The sequence below is a fragment of the Paroedura picta genome, chromosome 7, assembly GCF_049243985.1.
Source record: "Paroedura picta isolate Pp20150507F chromosome 7, Ppicta_v3.0, whole genome shotgun sequence".
NCBI classification, from domain to species: domain Eukaryota; kingdom Metazoa; phylum Chordata; class Lepidosauria; order Squamata; family Gekkonidae; genus Paroedura; species Paroedura picta.
Window position 1 is genome coordinate 67,257,803 of NC_135375.1, and position 21,059 is coordinate 67,278,861.

Sequence of the window (21,059 nt, forward strand, 5' to 3'; positions counted from 1 at the left end):
CCCTGTGAGGTAGGTGAGGATGAGAGAGCTCGGACAGAATGATTGGCCCAAGACCACCCAGCTGGCTGCATCTGGAGGAATGGGGAATCAAACCCAATTCCACAGATTAGAGGTCACTGCTCTTAACCACTACACCAAGCTGGCTCTCAAGCTGCAATGGTATCTCCTCCTGATTCTCTGTTCCCACCACCTATATTCGGTGAAAACATAAGGAAATTATTTGTTTTTCTCTGGATGCCCGAAATACCCTCTGCCTCCATTAGCTAGCTCCAGTAATTATAATCCCTTACAAATACACAACTAGCCCCTATAATTCCTCCAGCCAAGTCACACTACTTCCCTAGAAACAACCAAACCATATTTTGGTTTCACATATGCAGAATCGCTGCCCTGGAGGTAAGATGAACACAAAATGAAGATTCACACATTATGAAGTTTACTGGTTAAGTATAGGTTTCCTGTCCTGTAAAAATCACACATCAGATTCTCCTGAATTCCTGCATGTCCAGTATCTCATTAGGATTGTGGTATCCATTCAGCGTTCTTCCCTGGACCCATTTTCTGACCTAAACTTGAACTCGGGGATATAATTTAGCTGGTTAGAGAAATCCAGATGTACATACGGGTTATCCTCCAAAGGCCAAACAGTACATTCCAGGCCAATTGTGGGTCAAGAAAACAGTATTCTCGTAACTAGGAAAAGATTTCAGTTCTATCCATCCCTCCTAACCTCAGAAAACACCATAAAAACCAGATTTCAAACTAGCAAGCACACAAGGCAGAAATAACTGTATTCCTACGATGGCAGGCAGACACGCCAGTATCAATCTGCATAGTTAGAGCAAACAGGATTCCATTTTTATCTTAGATTAAAATAACCAAATTTGGATCTTTCCCAGTGTCCCACCAGAAATCTGAAAAATGCTCTGACTGATTTGATTTCCCACAGTTAGGAATCCTGATAATCCCAACCAGCATGGCCTCTTCCTCTCAAGCGGAGCAGCCAAAGAAACTCTTAGGTTTGTAGCCCCAACTGAGACACTTCCATTATGTACACAGACATGAGTGGGAAAAAAAGTATTAACATCTATTTAATAATCATACCACTTTTCTGATTTAAGACTAAAATTTCATAGTCTCATGTTTGCCTGTCTTTTGCCTAGGTGGTATTAGCCTGTCATTTATAAATTATTATGTTTTGATGGGATTTGTTTGTTTTAAATGTATTTAAATGTTGTGTTTTAATGTCTACATTTTGTAATGCTGTGTATTTAATTAGTTTTATTGTATTAGTTGTATGCCGCCTTAAGCAGGCATCAGAGAGACAGCATGTAAATTTTCTAATTATATAAATAAAATAAACAGATAAAAGATCTTTGATCCAGTTGAATACAATGCACTTTTTTCTGGATTGTTACCCTAATGGGTAAAGTCCTATAGATTTATACACTAGAGACATGAAATGATACCATTATGTTGAGGGGCCTTCTAAAATGGTACAAACACTTTAGAAGAGGGGGTATTAAATATTGCATTATGAATAAGTTAAGAACTCTAGAGGTTATATAATTATAGAATGTAGGCCTGAAACTATTTTATTCTCATATTATAGTTATGATAGTGAAGTATTTCCCAACAACCTTTTCCTTCCCACCCCCACTTCATCCTATCATTTTCCGTCAAACTATTCTTTTTAAGATGGATAATGTTTAACTTGTGTCAATCTGCTACTAATTTTCAATAGAACATGACCTGTGAAAGAAGTCATTATAAGTGTTTCATTCCATTACACACAACTAGTTTACTGTCAAGAGAACAACTCGTCTTTCCCTGTTTCAGGTTCACTTCAGCATTCCACATTTAAATGGCATGGATCAGTGATTTCATTCATTTACCAATTAAGGTAGAATACAGAAAAGTTAACAAGGTGTTTCATCAGATTCCATGAATTCTTCCAGGATATAAAGAATATACAAGATATTGTAGATGCATATGTTCAAGGAAGAGACACATAGTAGAATCACATTTAATAAGTCCTTGATCACACAGTAATTCCTGAATTCTTGCATCTCTTGAATGTCTTTAGGATATGTATCTTAATTAAATGGCAAAAGGGTTCATGTGTATAAATTGATGAAAATGGCTAAGAAGAGAGATGTAAGTTATGCTCTGAGTTTTAAATTCAGTGGAAAAAATGGCCACTCAAGCAGAGGATATGTCTACTGTCTTCTTACTTTATTTATTTTTATATGCCACAACTTTTCCGTAGCTAAAGGTGATAATTATTCAGATTTTTAAAAATACAAGATTACAATAAAAGTCACCTATTTCTCCATAGAAGTATAAGTTTTTCACATTTAAGTCTATTTCCTTATTTAACTATATTCCTTCAAAATAGGTTAAATATTAAATTTAAAGGAACAAATATATCAAAATAAGTATGTGTGATGGTATATTGCATTAGTAATAATTTATAACTGGACATTATATACCAGCGTCCCATTTCTATCTCTGAGTCCTTGAAACAGATAAAGAATCCTCTATACTTTGGTAGAAAGTGTCATCAAGTTATAGCCGACTTCCATTTCCACACTGGAAACTTCACTGCCCCACTTCCCATGCGAGAGCACAAATCCAAGGCAGATGAGGTACACTAGGCCAAATGCTTCTTCATGCGGGAGCAGGAAGAGGTGGGGCAAACTGCCCTGACTCAAACTCCAGCCTGCAGCTCAACACAAAACGTTCCAGTGAGGAAATGGCCCCTGTGGAGTATTCAAGGCAAGAGACCAACGGAGGAGATTTGCCACTTTATGCCCACTAGCAACTCTAGACTTCCTTGGTGGTCTCTGATTAGGGTTGCCAGTTCCTTACAGACCAGCACCTGCTGCAGGATAGGGTGCCAATATCTACTCCCGGAGATCTGGGGATGAAGCCAGGGGAGGAGAGGAGCCTCACTGAAGTACAAGGCCATAGAGTTCACCCTTCATAGAATCCATTTTTTTCCAGGGGAACTAATTTCTTCAGTCTAGAGATAAGCTATAATTCCAGGGGATCCCCAGCTCCTATTTGGAGGCTGGCATCCCTTATCTCTGATCCAAGTACTAACACCAGGGCCAATACTGCTTAGCTTCCAAAATCTGACAACAACAGGCTAGCCCAGGCCATCCCACCTTTCAACACGCATTATATAAATGAAGAAATTAAGCCAACATAATAGTTACAATTTTCAAACAAATAGGAAGCATACTTCTAATCTGCTATTTCCTGACTTTAAGCTAATGCCATGAGTTCCCATAATAATGTAACAAGCCCTATACATTTGTATCCACAATACATCTTGTCTTTGATTAAAACAATGTTCAGTATTAAGAAATTTATACACACATAACTACAATCCAACATAATATATGCATTTAAGTATATTTCCCATATGGACAGTGTGTGCTTTAAAAAAAGAAAGGCCTTTGCAATTTATTTCATCTGAAGAATATTTTAGACAGTATTTTTATTAGGCAGTGAAATCTAATTGGAAAATTATTCATCTTCTCGTCTCCCCATTGGAGCATAAAAGACATACAACAAATGTTATTCATGATTGTGCACGACCCACTCTGTCTGATTCATCCCCTTCTTTCTAAGGGGCACTTCAGAAGAAATAAAGGTTACTCTTTCCCATTTATATATTTTAATTGACTGCTGGTATTTTCTGTGGTCAGAAGGATAGGAAAGAGTGCTCAAAACAGCCCATTAGGGGGAAAAAGTTACAATCAGACCACTGCTCCACTCTGCTGTCAGCAATGATCAGAGTGCCCCTATTTCCTTGTTAAAAGGCTGAAGCATAAATGAAGGAATATCTTCACTATGGATTGATTATTCGGCAACCCTTATCTACATCTTCACTCAGCAATGTGAATTTTAATGAAAGTAAATGGAATAATTAGCATTTCAAAGTGTGTTTGATCCACTGAATTTTTAAAAGAGACTTTTATGTATATTCTATACACAAAAGGGGGAAAAATCATTTGGAAGTGGGCAGAAAAAGGGAAGGTGCATGGTGAGGTCTTCATTAGAATAGCTTAAACAACTGTTTGCACTAACTGAATAATTACAGCTGTGAATCATGGGCTATTAGCCATTTTCTCACCTTTATTTTATATAGTTTTGAATACCCAACTATTTTATCAGCCTTTAGAAGTGAGTCATAAAAAGTTTTTTTTTTAAACTGCTATGAAACCTTGCAGGATTTTGGTGTTATGTTTATTAAATACCACCTCTAATATCTAATCCACAGGAAATATATTTTCGTCAATGAGGAAAACATTAGCATCTGCTAGTAAATACACCATGACTGGATGGGTCAGATGGGTCCCACTGAACATCACACAACACTGCATTTTAAAAACAATCAAAGGTTGGCAGAATAGTAAAGACATGTGGGCACTATAAAACATAAATACCACAATGGTAGTAACATTTACTGTGGTATGTAAGAATGAAACTTTGGTTCCAAACAAACAAGAGCAGGTACAGGTTGCTATCTAAAACAATGTCCTCCACTAAGAGCAAAGCACTTGTTTAAATATATATGGTAGTTGCTGAAGTTTCATTTTAGCTGAAGCCCCTTTCACCACATCAGATGCCACTCTAGAGGGTCTCCCAACATCTGGGACCCACTTTTAGGGGATATGGCAAACTGAGTCAGGAAGGTATAGAATGACATAGTAATTAAATCAGACTGCGACTATGGAGATTTAGCTTCTTTCTCCACAGTGAAGCTGAATAGGCAAGCTTAGGTTAGCTACTCTGTCTATCTCACCTACTAAAAGGGAGAAAAGGTGTGGGTGGGCAGACAGAGAAGAAACATATTTAACAAGAGTAATGATGTATTAAAAACAAATAATGAGAAGTGAATGAGAAAATCTTGATGCTCGTGAGAACAATGTATTCTAGCTTCAGAGGGAATAGTGCAATTACTTTATGGCAAGGATTTGTACAGAGGTCAAATAGGGTATGCTGAAATGCAAGAGATGATGGCAAGGATTCATGCTAATTCGAGGAACAGTTAAAATACTCCTTGGTTTTATTCCACTGATTGATATATGAATATAATCAGAAGTAGCAGAACAATTTCACACAGGATTATGGCAACATAGGCCAAGATAACTCATTAACATGCCTACAAGATATTTGCATAGGGCTCCTTCAGCATGTCAGTCTCGTGCTGGTATGGTCCATTTAACTTTTCCTTATACAGGGATTCTTAAAATGTGCACATAGAAATAAGCAAAACAGTCAGATAGAAATGATATGTGCCTAACCAGTCATCTTTGAGAACTTCTATCTGGTACATGTATGTTCTCTAACAGATCCTACTTTGGGTATCTTCATTCAGAGAGGACAGCTACTACCACAGGCCATGTGCACAGATCTAACAGGCAATTAGAATAGACTTACTGATGGCTGATGGCACTTTATTGTGTTCATATTTTACAGGATTATATATTGACCTTTTATTGTCAGCTCCCTCAGGCACTTTGGTTTACAGGTGGCTCTAATTTTGAGAAATTAGTTCCCAATATCAAGTCAAAGCTTTGCAGGAGAAACCAAGATGCATGGCTTCAGCAAGCCCAGCATCTCCTGCATTGCCTTTCTTAGTCTTCCACCACAGATAATTCTATATCTTCAGAAAGGTACATTTTAGATTGCAGAAATGCCTAGAACTGAGACTGACGAAAGCTCAGTTTACCCATTATATTGTTCATGAAACTGGATAAGAGCCGAAGATGTGTATCTTCTACTACCATCCGCTTTCTTTATTCTCATTGAAATTGTCAACAAAGAAGATAAAGGTGAGAAGTGGCAACACAGTCAATAAGAAGCCTGTGCACACCAGCTGGTATTAGGAGCTTCAACAGTACTTAAGGATGGGCTACAACAAAGAGCCATCTTGATCAGTTTCTAGTAGCAAAGGCTAACTAGTACTGCTATGGCCATTGGGTACTCAATGTGCTTTTGACTAGCTAAAGGAACTAAACTAAGACAACAAAAGCCAAAGTTTGAAAAAGGAAAAAATTAAAAAGCAAACTGATTTTTTTTTAAAGAGACTATTAAATCTAAAATGGAAAGACCACATACCCCAATGATTGCGTTCAGTTCTGCCATGGTCACTTGCTTGGCACGTTCCACAGCCTGCACCACTTGTTGCTGGTGCTATAAATGAAGATCAGAGACAGAATAAAATTATTTGCTTTCTAGTGAATTAAGCATAGAATTTCCTATTGGTTTTTCTCCTATAAAAATAAACTTTAAAAACCTCTTCAGTCAGCATGCAGGCTTGAAACAAAAGATGTCTTAAAGAATTTAAATCTGGAACGGATGCATAAGACGCTCAAGGTGAGGGTTTATGTTATCCAGAACAAGTAGTGACCTGGAAATCAACTCTTAGTCATTGTTCCCACAGGAACAGAAATCCAGTTCAGAGTAGCCCTGACTCCATAGGGCATTGCTGTCTGGAAGTTCCTTTTTCAAAGGTTTCAACCACCAGTATCTTCTAAACAAACTGAAGCAATCAGGCACCCCCACTACTGCCTCTCTAGCAAAGCAAATCCTAGTTCCTGTTTTCTGCTGATATGGTTGCCTACGCTGGTGTAAATACCCTACACTTTACAAATGTTTTTTCTAATGCTATTAAAGATTCAGACAAGCTGAAGCAGCTTAATGCAAGGAAATCAGAAAAAGGTGAGCAAGAGAGAATTGTGTATATGTTGACAGGGGGAAAGAACAAAATTGTCAATTCAGCATTCTTGCCAACTGGTTAGAAATAAAGAGTGTGACTATAGGATGATGCAGGAAAAACATTGTTCCTGTTTCAATCAAACATTAAGTTTGTTTCGGCTACCAAAGTTATGGCTTTAATTTTAAACGTACCTAACTGCAGGCTTCACAAAAACCAAATCACTATAAATGAGTATGATTCAGAGATGGCCTTCTCCACCATTTGCTACTCATATTGAAAGGCCTCCTTTTCCCCAAGAAACTCAGTGTGTTTCTGACAGAAATTCTGACATAAGCAAACTGAGAATCTGGTTGTTTTTGAAAACAGGAGAACCCTTTGCAGACTCCAGGTGTTCACGTGCTTCTGTGGATAACAAAAATTTGGCTTCACAATTGGCCAAAGAGGTACAGCTGTCCTTCTCTAAGGTGTGATATCTGTGAGTCCTAGCAGTTTCCTCAACATGTCCTAGTCCTTCTCTAGTCTAGTACTTCTTCAGATCCACTGGAGAAACTTTAAGTGTTCACTGCTCATTCAAGATGAAGGGATGGCCATTAGCAACAAAAGCAGATGAGCTGCCTGACATCAAGGATGTGCATTTATGTATTATGCTCACATCCTGCAATGACAAAATTTCAATCTTGGGAATGAATGGTTGCAAACATGAATGCAATCAGTTGTACTCGATATCCATAGCCTGATCAACACCAATGAGAGGTCCACAGGATTTGTCTTGCCGTGTAAAGTACGGAAGATGGCTAATAGTACAGGCTTTGGCAGATGTGCATACCTGTTGCTTAAATGGGGCAAAATAGTAGGAACCAAATGCAATTGTGATACAACCTGCCAAACTATTTTTTTCATCTGACATCGGAATGTGGACATCATGCTCTCCAGAGGGAAAGGTGATGGAGCTTTTTGAACTTTTCCCAGCTGAGACTGCAGTGGATTGAATATTTAGATATTAATATTTAGGGGAATTGTTCAATCGGTCTGTAAATCCAGTGTACCAACTTAGAATCATATTTTATATTATTATATGTTTCCTGTGTGTAATTTTGCCATATAATTAATACATAAATAAATATGTATTAACCCATACCCCTCAAGCCCTGTATTATAATGAAAACAAGCAAAGTACAGGTTAACAATCAAAAAGTACTTCTAGAATGTGACTGTCTAGCTTAAAGAATTCAAGCACATTTCAGAATCAGTCAGAAGATAATGAAACTGATAGGAACCGTCCAAATCATCAACTCTAGCAGTTTTTGCTACATAACAATTTGGTGCAGTTACATCTTCAGTTCCAAAATGTTTCCATCAATCATTAAAAGTTTTGGGAGGATTTTCTGGTATGTGTACAAGTAGTTTGCATAAATTATTCCCTTATCTTTGATTAGATAGAATGAGGGTCCCTCTACTTTCTTTCATTTTAAGCATAGATTAACACTAGGTTAAGCTTTCCCAGGAGACACAAGGAGTCCAGTGGCAATTGCTTGGTATACACTCAACATGCCAGGCAGTACTGCAGACTGAGAAGGCACAGAGGAACCCCCTGGCCCTAGAAGCCAAGCAACATTATAAGCTGGGAGGGAGACACAAAAGCCATCAACCATTATATTTCCAGCCATGGATGCTTTCTCAGTGTGTGCACATCCAGGCAGACAGAATGATTCATAAATTGCTAAAGTGCTACTGGTTAAGTCAGGGGTAGTAAAACTGCGGCCCTCCAGATGTCCATGGACTACAATTCCCAGGAGCCCCTGCCAGCGAATGCTGGCAGGGGCTCCTGGGAATTGTAGTCCATGAACATCTGGAGGGCCGCAGTTTGACTACCCCTGGGTTAAGTCTGAATAAGTAAAAATAAAGGGAACAAGAATTGAAGAGAACTTCACATACCCATGCCACAATGTGTAACCGCCTTTCAGTCATGCAGCTGGTTGCCTAGAAAACGTTGCACAGTTCTAACTCTGTAGTCATCTTGTCAATTGCTCCTGGCATCTGTGTAGCTAAGCTTCTATCTTTCACCCTCTACTTATATCTAGTGCAGTGTTTAAAGGGATGTGTCCTTGGCATGCTTTTACACCTTCCTCCTCCCTATTGCAGCCTGAAAGGCCTTCCAAATGCAGCATGTTGAGGGTCATTTGGGGTCACAGAAGAATGAGGGAGGGGAGAAAATCATATTCCCCCACTAAAATCCTTCTGCCCACTAAAATGCCATATTGGATCCAAACCTCTGTCTCTCCCTGCAATCTCACTCAAAAAATAAAATCCCTGGCACTTACATTTTCTATTTAAAAAAAATACCCTGCAATGCCTGGGCAGCTAAAAAGCAAACAACTTTGTTAAGATTTCAAGAATTTTGGAACTGAGAGGCATAGGGCAATAATCTGAGGCGGATGGAGACTGTGTTGAAGAAGGTGGCCTTAGATGGACTGAAGTGTAACCAACTACTATAGCTTAAAACCAAGACTCTGCCCAGCAGCCTTAAGCCAACTTTTGGAAAGCTGGCAGGTGCTGAAAACCACTCCTAAGAATGATGATCCATGGTCTATGGCAGGGGTAGTCAAACTGCGGCCCTCCAGATGTCCATGGACTACAATTCCCAGGAGCCCCTGCCAGCATTCGCTGGCAGGGGCTCCTGGGAATTGTAGTCCATGGACATCTGGAGGGCTGCAGTTTGACTACCCCTGGTCTATGGTCTGACAGTGATGTCTGAAATCATTGTGTTGAAATCAACGAGATAAGGTTAACACAGTGAGAAAAACAAGTTATTCACAAATGGCATATTTAAAGGAAGTACATTTTTATGCAATTTCCTATCAGAAATGTCTCTACAACTTTATCCGCCACCTCATTTACGCAAAAGACTCTTCACGTAAGCAGTCCCCTTGTAGGAGCATCAATCAGACAGAATACGTAGCACTTATTTGCAAAAAATAAAGCCAGTGGATAGACCTTCTGAACTCAGTTCTTATCGAGTACCGAGTACCTAATACTGAAACAGAATGTAGATGCAGCAGGCAAATCAGAACCCTGGTAGAACAGGGAAAATCAATTGGATATCAAATACGTAGAAAAGGCAGGATAGGTCATGAAGGCAGCGCTGCACTTCACATCAAAGTAAGAAGAGACTCCACAATCTCCTGGGGAAATAGTTCTATTCATTCAATCCACTATTGGTAGAAAAATCAAGATTAAAAAAAAGAGAAGTGATTCAAGACCAGCCATGTCTTAAGCCACCTAACAGAAATCATAATGATGATCTTGCAATGGGGGAAAAAGGAAACAAGCAAAAATAGAAAATATAATAAAGGATACCTTTAACTCTCCAGTCATGGTGAAGACAAGTATTATCTTAAGCTTCATAAAATGCTCCCAGTATAGCCCTTTATAAGCCTACAGATGGATTTGTACCTCTTCACTTCATTTTTATTATTTCCAAGAATCCAAAGAGAAGCATAGTTGATTTTCTTAGAAACAAGGGCCATAACACTATAGCATTAAATGTGTGATCAGACAATTACCCAGAAAACCATATTCAGCCATATTTGATTTCCCAGAAATAAATTCCTCAAAGCCTATAGAACTAATTAAAGGGTAACTAAAGGATAGGAAGGTGGCTTCTTTTCAACAACTGTGAAGGGTGTGTTTTTTTGTGTTTGTTGTTAAAGAAAACTATAACAAAGGTTAACCTACAACACATACCAAATATTAGTAAAGAGTTACTAAGATCTGTGCACCAAATGCCAAAACACTGAAGGGACGACTAGCAATCAAGAAGCAAATGCATATGAAGTATGACTTTTCCTTTCTTTTTAACATTTTGTATATAGTCAAAGGCCATTTTCACCCCATCCTTTTTTCTTGGTGAATTCCCCATTTTTGATAACTTTACTCTTACACTATGAACCCTTTTAGTTTCCTGTTTAGTTATAGGTAAGTGAGGCAAAAAGCAGGCTTTCAAATTTGGCGAATGTGGTCAGAAAACAGGATGACCAAACCCCAAGTATACCTAAGCCACCAAACACTCCAGCTTTTGAGTAGACCAGAACTATCAAGAGAACACTACTACTACTAATACTACTCCTTTTTTAGTACTCTCTGCATTATACTATGATCAGGATTTTTTCCCCTTGTCATTACTCTGCTGGTGACTGACGTGCAACTGATGTGAAACAGTGAGTGTTGTTTCTCAGTACTACTGGGAGGGGATGCAAATATAGTGGTGGCTTCCAAAGAAACACAAGAAAAGCTACAATATATCCTTATTTCAAATAATTTCCTTTCTACATACCATATTTCAGAGAAGCGTAAAATAAAAGCAACATTTAACATGTTAAAACATTACTTCTAATGGAGCACCATCAATAATATTGGGGCAACTCCATGTTATCTATTTCTTAAACGCTCAGTCCTTTTTAGGATTGGAGAAGGGAATCTGCATTTCTAAACATTTTAGAGATAACATTGACTTTTACAAGGCTTAGAAAGGCATGTTTTTTTAAATAAAAAAAAGCCTGAGCCACCCCACAGAGAGGCAGGAGAGCATTAAAAACTCTTCCAAGTACATACTGTCTGAAAAGAGATTTAAGAACTGGCGGATTTTCTATATACTGATGGGAATTGGAGGGGGTGGATGGGTGGGAAGAGTAGGTCTTAACTACAGTAAGAGGCTTTTCATCCAACACAAAAGAACTGGACAAAAAGGAACTGAAAACATTGTATTCATAACTCGGTTGAAGCCACAGTTTCCTTGAAGCACATCTTTACCCCACCTATATATAGAATATCCACTGCTTCTTTCCTGGTGTAAGAGGCACACCAAGCTTAGAACCCTTTCCTTAGGAGAAGAGTATTGTATATAATTGCATATAAGAAGAGCCTAATGCTAGGAGCGATTGAGGGCAAAAGAAGAAGGGGACGACAGAGAATGAGGTGGCTGCATGGAGTCACTGAAGCAGTTGGTGCAAACTTAAATGGACTCCGGGGAATGGTAGAGGACAGGAAGGCCTGGAGGATCATTGTCCATTGGATCGTGATAGGTCAGACACGACTTTGCACCTAACAACAACAATTTTAATATTATTACCATTAGGATACAGCTTTAAAAAAATGTAGGCCATTCCTCACATGAAAACAGATCACATGAAGGCATTGCATATTTGGTGGTCAGAAAATAGGGAGGGAGCTTCAGCATCAAGGAATCCAGTTCAATAGCTAACTTTACTCTTCAGTACCGAGACCAGCCTTTCTCAACTTTCTTACTGTCAAGAAACCCCTGAAACATTCTTCAGACTTCAAATCCCCCCAGAAGTGGCAGGATAATCCAGAATATGGTTGGGAAGCATAACTGTCCACATGTCCACCCAGGGCCTCTCCCCTTCCTAGCCTCTCGGTCCATAATTGTCATCTGGGGGAAGGGCACATTGACATGACCATCTATGGTCACAGCATCCAGTAAATGTTCAACACATTTAAAAATATTTAAAATATTAACCCACCTATTCAGGAAACCCTTTCAGGGCCATCAAGAAACCTCAAGATTTCACAAAGCCCTGGTTGAGAAAGCCTGGTCTAGATATATGCATCTGTAAATTAACTAATCAAAGTGAATGCCTATTTCTCATTAGTATACTGAATTCAATCAATTTAAAAATAACTATTTGGTAGTATTTGGTAATCTTTAGCACTTACTTAATCCCGGTACTTCACCTTTTTATAGTTGCGTGAGCAGGAGGCTGGTGGAAGGAGCCTCCATAAGAGAAAAAGGCCACAGATAATCTCCCACATGGGTATCTTGCAACCAACTGGTTGCCCAAAGTTATTTGAGTATTTTATTTTCTGACAATCACTGTACTGCTATCACTACCATAGAGACAGACATATATCCTATATATCCTATATATTTAATGTATCATTCAGGACAGGTTTTCTTTTGGGGGTGAGGGGTGCTTGCTTTGCACAGGGGCAAACATTTCAGTTTCTGAAAGCAGAAACAACATTGGATACACAGTACACTTGCAAGGGAAACCAGGTAAATGTTTTTCTTGTACCCTCTGGAAAGCAGTCAGGTAGCTGGGGGATGGACGCAAATATTTTCTTTTCCTCCACAAACAGTAAAACCAAACCATGCATTTTCATGTGCAAGACTTCTATGATGAAAATGACTCCAAGATCTGCCCATGTGACAGATAGGGATTAAGTATTAAATTTTTTAGATCTCTTGACACCTTTTATTTAGAAGCAGCAATAGAAGAACATTAGAGCAGAGTACTTTTCTCCCAGTCTGGTTCCAGTATAATCAATCAGCTGGCAGAAAAATGATGACTAAAGTTGATGACTGAAGAGAAGCAGGGGCGGGGGAACGATTTGGTTCCTCTTCATCTTCAACATCATCATCTATAACCAATCGGTAAGAGGTATCATATTTGAGAGCCAGTATGGTGTAGTGGTTAGGAGTGCGGACTTCTAATCTGGCATGCCGGGTTCGATTCTGCACTCCCCCACATGCAGCCAGCTGGGTGACCTTGGGCTTGCCACGGCACTGATAAAACTGTTCTGACCGAGCAGTGATATCAGGGCTCTCTCAGCCTCACCCACCCCACAGGGTGTCTGTTGTGGGGAGAGGAATGGGAAGGCGACTGTAAGCCGCTTTGAGCCTCCTTCGGGTAGGGAAAAGCGGCATATAAGAACCAACTCTTCTTCTTATTATTATTCTTCTTGTTGGTTAAGGGCCTAGGGGTCGGCAGTGGGCAGGGCTGGTCCGGGTGAAGGCGAAGTGCCTTCTGATTGAGCCCTCACCTGGACAGACCATAGTTCTAGCTAGTCGAGTGAGGGCCCAATTGGAAGGCTCCTCCTCCAGTGAGGAGGGGAGGACACAGCCATGTCTTCCCTGCGGCCTGCCAAGCACGTGAAAAGGTGGTGGGTGTGCTAGGCGGGCCGCGGGGAAGCTGTAGACTCATTGGGGGGGTAGGGGGACAGGGATGGCTTCCCCACGGCCCACCAAGCTTATGGGCCCGGGGGAAGGCTGCGCCGCACCAAGGAGGGAGGGGGGAAGGAGGCCTTCCCCCCGGGCCCAAAAGAATACCCGTGGCCCAAAGAGGGCCTAGTGGGAGGGAGGAAGGAGGCCTTCTTCCAGACCCAAAAGCACACCTGTGGCCTCTACGAGGTTCCGTGTGTGCTTCTGGGCTCGGGGGGAAGGCCGCGCGGTGCAGCTGGGAGGGAGGGGGGAGGGGGGAAGGAAGCCTTCACCCCAGGCCCAAAAGCACACCCGCGGCCTCAATGAGGCCCCAGGTGTGCTTCTGGCCTACCATCCACCCTTTCTAGCGCCCGTTGTATTTACAAGTACAACGAGCTTTAAATCTAGTCATCTACGTAAAATGTGATTCATACTTCTAGCAACATACGGAAGGTTCCTAAGACTCCTGTTGGTGGAATCGCCCTCCCTCAGGGCCAATTGCTGCTCTTGCTCAGGATTCTGTACAGACCCTGACTGAGGCAAGGGATGTGTTTCTGAGAGCAACACAGGGGAGTCTGTGGGCCTGGGTGTGCTTTCCTTTTGAGGGGGGAAAGCTTTCCACTTCTGCCTAACCATGGCTGACAAGGAGGCCACAGAAAAAACCCTTCTCACTTAAAGTGGCCAGTTTTGCTGCTCGAGGGCAGATGCAGCCAAGCCATGCATTTGTCTTCTCTGCAACTCTCTGAACATTTGAGGCCTACCATTCAAGGTTGTTGTGCAGATGAAAGTGGATGCTGTTGCAAAGGTTCATCTGAAGAATGACCCTGTGCAGTAGGCCTCAAGTGTTTCATCTCTACAACAACCTGTATAAGAGGCCTTAAATGTTTCCTCTGCACAACAATCCTGTCCACCCTCCAAATAAGCCTGCGAAATTGATGTTTATAGTCTAAAGATGAGTTGCAATTCCAGGAGCTCTCCAAGCCCACTTGAAGGTTGGCTTCCTCTGGGTTGTAAATATTCCTGGAGGTTTGGTACAAAATGGTACAATGCCACAGAGTCCATCCTCCAAGTCCAGCTATTTTTGCTTGGGAAGCTGATCTTTATAATCTAGAGATAAGCAGCAATAGTAGAGACGATGGTAGAAGCTTGCAGGCTAAGGTTGGGGTGGAGTGGTGCGGGTGTGTCCCTCGTGGGCTATGGGCTTTGGCTGGCCCTTACCAGCAACTGTTTGTACTTGGGGGCACAAATGGACAGACAGACCAGTATGGGCCATGTGAGTCTAGAAAGGGCAGGAAGCTTGAAATTGTAAATGGTGAACATGTAAATGGCTGGAGAGATATGGGAATTGAAGTGACTTTCCTCACGTTTGGCCTGGTAAATAAAAATCAGTATTTGCCAGGAAGGCAAATCAAAGGCATAAGTGGCCCAGAATTTCAATTGGAGTTATCTTTACAGGAAAGTAGACCGTGAGACTTTGAGGGGGAACTAGGTGATCCACTTTTATTAGGCAATGACTTGCCCTTGCGGAAAACAACAGGGACTGCAGTTGCAAGCAGTAGGCCTCAGTCTTCAAAAGGGCAGACATCACCAGCCAAGCAACAGACTATGCTAGCCAAGGGGTGTCTATGGCCATATGTATTCTAAAATGGGATTCTCTACTAGTTTTTGTATAAAATTCAGACACCCCTACTACCTATCTGAGGATCACAATAAAGGAGGAAAATCCCACCCACACCAATGTTTTCATGTATCCTCCCTGCTCAGTAATGGGAACACTTTTGTATCTTTTTAACATTTTAAAGCCAGAAAGATCCCTTGCTTGCCTGTCTCTAAGAATTTTACCTCAGTCAGCTTGAATAAAAAATAGTTAAAGAAACAAAGGTTTCCCCCCTGGAAGCAAAGATTTAAAAAAAGAATCAAGTGTAATAGAAGTTTTTTTTTTTTGGGGGGGGGGGAAACCTAAAATGAGCTAAAATTATTTTGGCCTTACCCCTACTTTCTAATAGCCATCCACCACCTTTAAACCTTGGCAATTGTTCACAACACTAAGCAGAGTTACCTGATAGGTCACGTATACAGTAAGGTCAGAATCCAGTATTCCATGCTGATTAAATTGCCCTTAAAACAGTTCATATAACAGTGACATGCCACAACTCCAATCTTAGCAAGAAATCTCTGGTGACTTTGGCAATGATCTCTTGCATCAAACCGTGTTAACACACACCATTGATTTCTTACAGAGTTAACAAGCAATAAGATGAGCTAACCTGGCACTATTATGAAGAACTAACTTTGTCATCAGTGCATGCAGCCACTGTATTGTGTTCTTTTTCCCCCCATAGGCATAATAAGAAATTCACTGATGACATTTCCCAGACTCTTTTTTTTTAACATTACACTGTAAGCAAAATATAACTCAGCAGCAGGATATATGATTTCTAAAGAACCAAAACAAACTTAGACAGAAAGAATTGTCCACTAAATTAAGAAGCACAGCTCACCTTTCATTCTGACAAAACATACCATGGTCCAGAATGCATCATGCACACAGGACTTCAGGAATGTAGAGGAATTGGCAACAACTCCTTCCATTTCTCCAGAAACAGGAGGGGATAGTAATGGAAAGTCTGAAGATCATTTTCCTCTTAGACACACCCAGGATCTAGTTCATACCAGGGGTCAAAAAGGCAGGAATGCCAACTTGTAGACTTGCTGTCATCATCATTTCTGAATAATACATATTACACATTGTGGACTGAATCCAGTTAGTTTTAACCAAAAATAAACAGATTTACATACATGTACAGTGATAAGAATACTTTAAAAGGTGAAGAAAGTTTCTTTAAAGTGGAGAAGAAATGTAGATCAGATGGGCCCAAAGACAGGGAGACTGCCAATATTTACAGTGCTACTTCTCATTGCTAGCAAGTCCTTATTTATCTATCGACCAATATAAAATTACTCATATAGCTCTCTTATAACATTCTGCTCGGATGCCATTAAAACACCTGGCACTAATGTTCCTATGGTATTCTGTTTAACTGTGTACCCTGCATGATGATGGTGGTGGTGAAGGAGGAGGTTCTTATATGCTGCTTTTCTCTACCTGAAGGAACCTCAAAGCGGCTTACAGTTGCCTTCCCTTTCCTCTCCCCATAACATACAGCCTGTGAGGTAGGTGAAGCTGAGGGTGCCCTGATATCACTGCTCAGTCAGAACACTTTTATCAGTGCTGTGGCGAGCCCAAGGTCACCCATCTGGCTGCATGTGGAGAAGCTTTCTCCCGATCATTCAGCCACGTGTGCGCTTCGTTTATAAGCCTACCACTAGCTCAAAATGTATTTGGGGGCTTCAGTTACCTATTAAGCCGTCTAACAATTGGGGCAAGCAAAAACAACTCGTTTCTGTTTTCTGGCGGTGGGAAATGAGCTGGGAAAGAGGATGATCTGGCTGCCTTCTGCCCATCATCCAGGGGTCTGAACAGCTTGTTTTAAAGCCCACCATCAGCACAAAATGTCTTCTTGGGCTCCAGGGACAATGTGCAGTGTCTCAGAAATACACACAGACAGAAATAAAGGATTATTAAAAATTGAATCCCAAAAAGGGGGGGAGGATGCTGTATCGTTCTGGTGTTTCTCCATAGCAACATGGCAGTGCTGTTCTTATTAAAAAATGCATCTGTATTGTGGCATTACTGCAGAGCAATGTGGAAGTGCCTTTAAGATAAAATAATAATAATTTCGGGGCTGGGGGAGGGGATAAAGTTTCAGTCCATGAGAGAACTGCTGTGTGTGATTGGTGGCTTTCTGTGATTGACAAGCCAAGGAGCAGAGGGAAATATTTGTGTTGTTTTCCCTTGCACCCTCGTCAGGAGGCAAAAAGCTTTGATGGGGCAGAGGGAAAATGCAAGAGGTATTTCCCGGTGAGGAGGGCTGCAAACTTGAGATATCCATCCCACATTTGCCAGCAGGAAGCTGCTTACATTTCCTCCCTCTGTACGGAAATTATCTATGGCAGAGGTCCCCAACCCCCGGCAGGGGGACCAGGACCAGTCCTTGGATCAGTCGTACCGGGCCGCGGCTCCTCCCCGGCTGCTGCCTCGGGGGCTGCCTTGCCACTCTGCTGCCGGCTCACCTTGGGTGCTCTCCAGCGGCTGCCATGGCTGGAGCTCCCCCTCGGCTTGGCACTGTGCAGCTCCAGCTGGCAGCGCTCTCCAGCGGACGGCAGGAAGTCAGGGGCACCAGTGGGAAAGAAAGTGGAGTATGGGCTCAGGCAGCGTTGGTGACTTCCCTCGGCAAAAGACTACCCCTCCCCCCCAGCCTCAGTAAAATTGTCAAGCGTTGACCGGTCCCCGGTGATGAAAAGGTTGGGGACCACTGATCTATGGGTTTGCAGGTATTAGTTTTTCTACCGGTGAAAGTGAAACAATCAGGGATAATACAACATGAAGACAAAACCTATACAGGATGGCAGCAGTCTTGAGGAGAATCAGATAAGAACAAAAAAGCTGGTAGGAGTCAATTCCATGGATTTATATCCCATTAAATCCTATACTGAATGGTAGAGAACAGGAAGGCCTGGAGGATCATTGTCCATGGGATTGCGATGGGTTGGACACGACTTCGCACCTAAGAACAACAAATCCTATACTGGGGAAAAAATAGTAGAGCCACGCAAGATCTGACTATGACCATATCTAGAGAGCAGAAGAAATCTTCCCTTCATTTAAACTGCCTTGTGACCAGCAGAGCAATCCTACAAATATGTTCCTGTGATGAACACCCACTGAATAAAACCGGGTAGAATTCTGAGTTAGACCTGCTTAACATTGCTAAAAGAGCATCCAATGTAAGTTTACTTGCAAGTAAGTCCCATTTTATTCAGTGTTCTTAGGCCTGCAGCCTAGGTCACAACCTTAGGAGTGTTCTTTCTTTGTTTCTTTTTTGCACAGCAGATGTACTTATGTCAACATTAGCCTTCCATGTGGTAAGCACCTTTCTAAGGCAGCACAATATAGTCAAGAGAACTTTTCAGCTGATCTGGAAACCTTCTGACCTCTGTTTGTGCACATGTGTATGTGTAAGGCTCCTGTCTTACACTGTTCTTCTCCACCCCAAAATTAAAGGAGTCAATTAAAACAGCTAATTTAAAAAGACTTTCTCTCATATGAATGCAGAAAAGCACCAAACTGCACCTCTGCAACAGGATCCCCACCACCCCTTTCTTCTAGCTGAATGGACAGTATTATGTGTCTAGATCAGATCATCACTACAGTACTACGCTATATCCTCCACCCCCATATTAAAGCACTTTTGTTTCTTTAAAGATTTAGTTCAAAATTATTTCCTTCATATTTCCTCCAATTTCTTTCAAAACTATTTTACAACATACATCTTCATATGCATCTTACTGATGGTTAAAATTCTATATGGTAGGGAATAAAAGAGCTCCACAGAGTATGTCACTCCATAGAGCACACACACTACTCGTAATATTAAAACCTAGATTCCGTTTATTTTACAGAAATGCCCTTAACTTGCTGCCTCTCATGGTTTTGACTGAGATTTGTGATCAGTTATGTATTCAAAACAGATTCCCTCTGCCTCTCCCTCCACCCATAAAAAGGGGAAGTAAAAACTTTTTAAAAATGTTCATATACAAACTTCTCCAAACACACAGAACAGAGTCCTGGAAATGCTATTTTAAAAAAAAAAGCAAACGTCAGTATAAATTGTGAACTGTTCTTGAACTGTTATATATTTTTTCCTTCATCAGTTTATGGCACTATAAAGTATGCACACACATGATGTTTAGATTTTTAAAAATGTTAATATACAAGAAACTGGAAAGACTCTTTAGTCCTGCAGAATAAAACACAGAATAATTTGCATTTTAATTCTGGATGAAATTTAAGATTTCTAAAGCAATGCTACATTTAATTTTTAAAAAAACAACCTCTCCTGTTCCTGTCAGTTGGTTACATATTTCCTCTTAAACTTTGTTTATTAAATTGTAAGTTCTTACAGTTTTTTTCATTAGGGTCAACATAGATGAGATACTGGCAGATTAATTATATTGTTATATGTTATATTGTTATTACTGTTACCTGTTACCATATGTTAATTGTATCGCCTCCTGTTTTCTGTAAACTGCCCTGAGCCCTCGGGGAGGGCGGTATATAAATATAATAATAAATAAAAATAAATAAATAAATAATACATCTATCTGTGCATTTTTATTACAAAACAGCACATACGGAAGACATGAAATTTCTGCTTTCTCTCTGTGTCATCCTAATGCTCCTGAGTTCTAATGCTCCTGAGAAGCTATTTGCACTCTTGGGAAAAACTCTACCCCCGTCCAAAGTGAACATAGGTGTTTTCTCAAGTAGCCAAGCCAAATACCAAAGATCTGGGCTGAGCATTGATCCCTTCCTCTTCTGCAGGTCCTTTAAAGCCTAGCCGTGGAAGGAGAACCCATAAATCCAGTATAACTTTTTAGCTTATCACCTGCTAGGAGGGCACATTGGGTAGGTCTGGTGGGTACAGTAACTTTCTTTAAATTGCTTCTGTTATTGTGTACTTCATTTTGAAAGCTGCTTTTGAGTCCACGAGTGAGAGAAAAGTGGAATTAAAACATTTAACTGAACAGTAGTTCTGATATGCCATGTATAGTTTGGAAAATAGGATTAAAAAAAAAATCCAAAGTGGGCCTCCCCATATTTGCATATATTGCGATAAAAACTCCATGGGAGATATATTCATGGATCATCTAGCATCCTGTCCTGATCCTCAAAATATCCATATTTACTTTAAGTAATCAGCTGGTCAAAAGGTAGACAATTTACTACTTGGTTCTGCCTATTATGCTTTAAATTTACACATCTGTTTATTGTTTTGAACAAGTAGTAGACCATGGGAAAGGAGGGAAAGTCAAGGGTAAAGGTAAAGGTAAAGGTATCCCCTGTGCAAGCACCGAGTCATGTCTGACCCTTGGGGTGACGCTCTCTAGCGTTTTCATGGCAGACTCAATACGGGGTGGTTTGCCAGTGCCTTCCCCAGTCATTACCGTTTTACCCCCCAGCAGCAAGCTGGGTACTCATTTTACCGACCTCGGAAGGATGGAAGGCTGAGTCGGCTGCTGGGATCAAACTCCCAGCCTTATGGGCAAAGCTTTCAGACGGCTGCCTTACCACTCTGCGCCACAAGAAGTCAAGGGTAGAGCTGTATATATGCCAAAAGGATATAAAGAGTTCTGGGAAAGTACAGCAGGTTTTTAAAGAAGTTTTTGTTTGCTTGTTTTTACTTTTCAACCCTTATGGCAATG

At 40.8% G+C, this 21,059-nt stretch overlaps 1 protein-coding gene across 5 annotated transcripts in view; it reads right to left on the minus strand.

The window, feature by feature from the left end:
* Window positions 1-21,059, minus strand: part of LOC143841050 (transducin-like enhancer protein 4) — a 170,640-nt gene that overhangs the window by 87,231 nt on the left and 62,350 nt on the right. For 3 of the 5 annotated variants that reach the window (XM_077344711.1, XM_077344712.1, XM_077344715.1), the window contains exon 6: window positions 6,136-6,210. The exons of the other annotated variants lie outside the window; for them this stretch is intronic. In XM_077344711.1, the coding sequence (XP_077200826.1) occupies window positions 6,136-6,210 (75 nt within the window). The remainder of the gene's footprint in view (window positions 1-6,135; window positions 6,211-21,059) is intronic. 5 annotated transcript variants of the gene reach the window in all.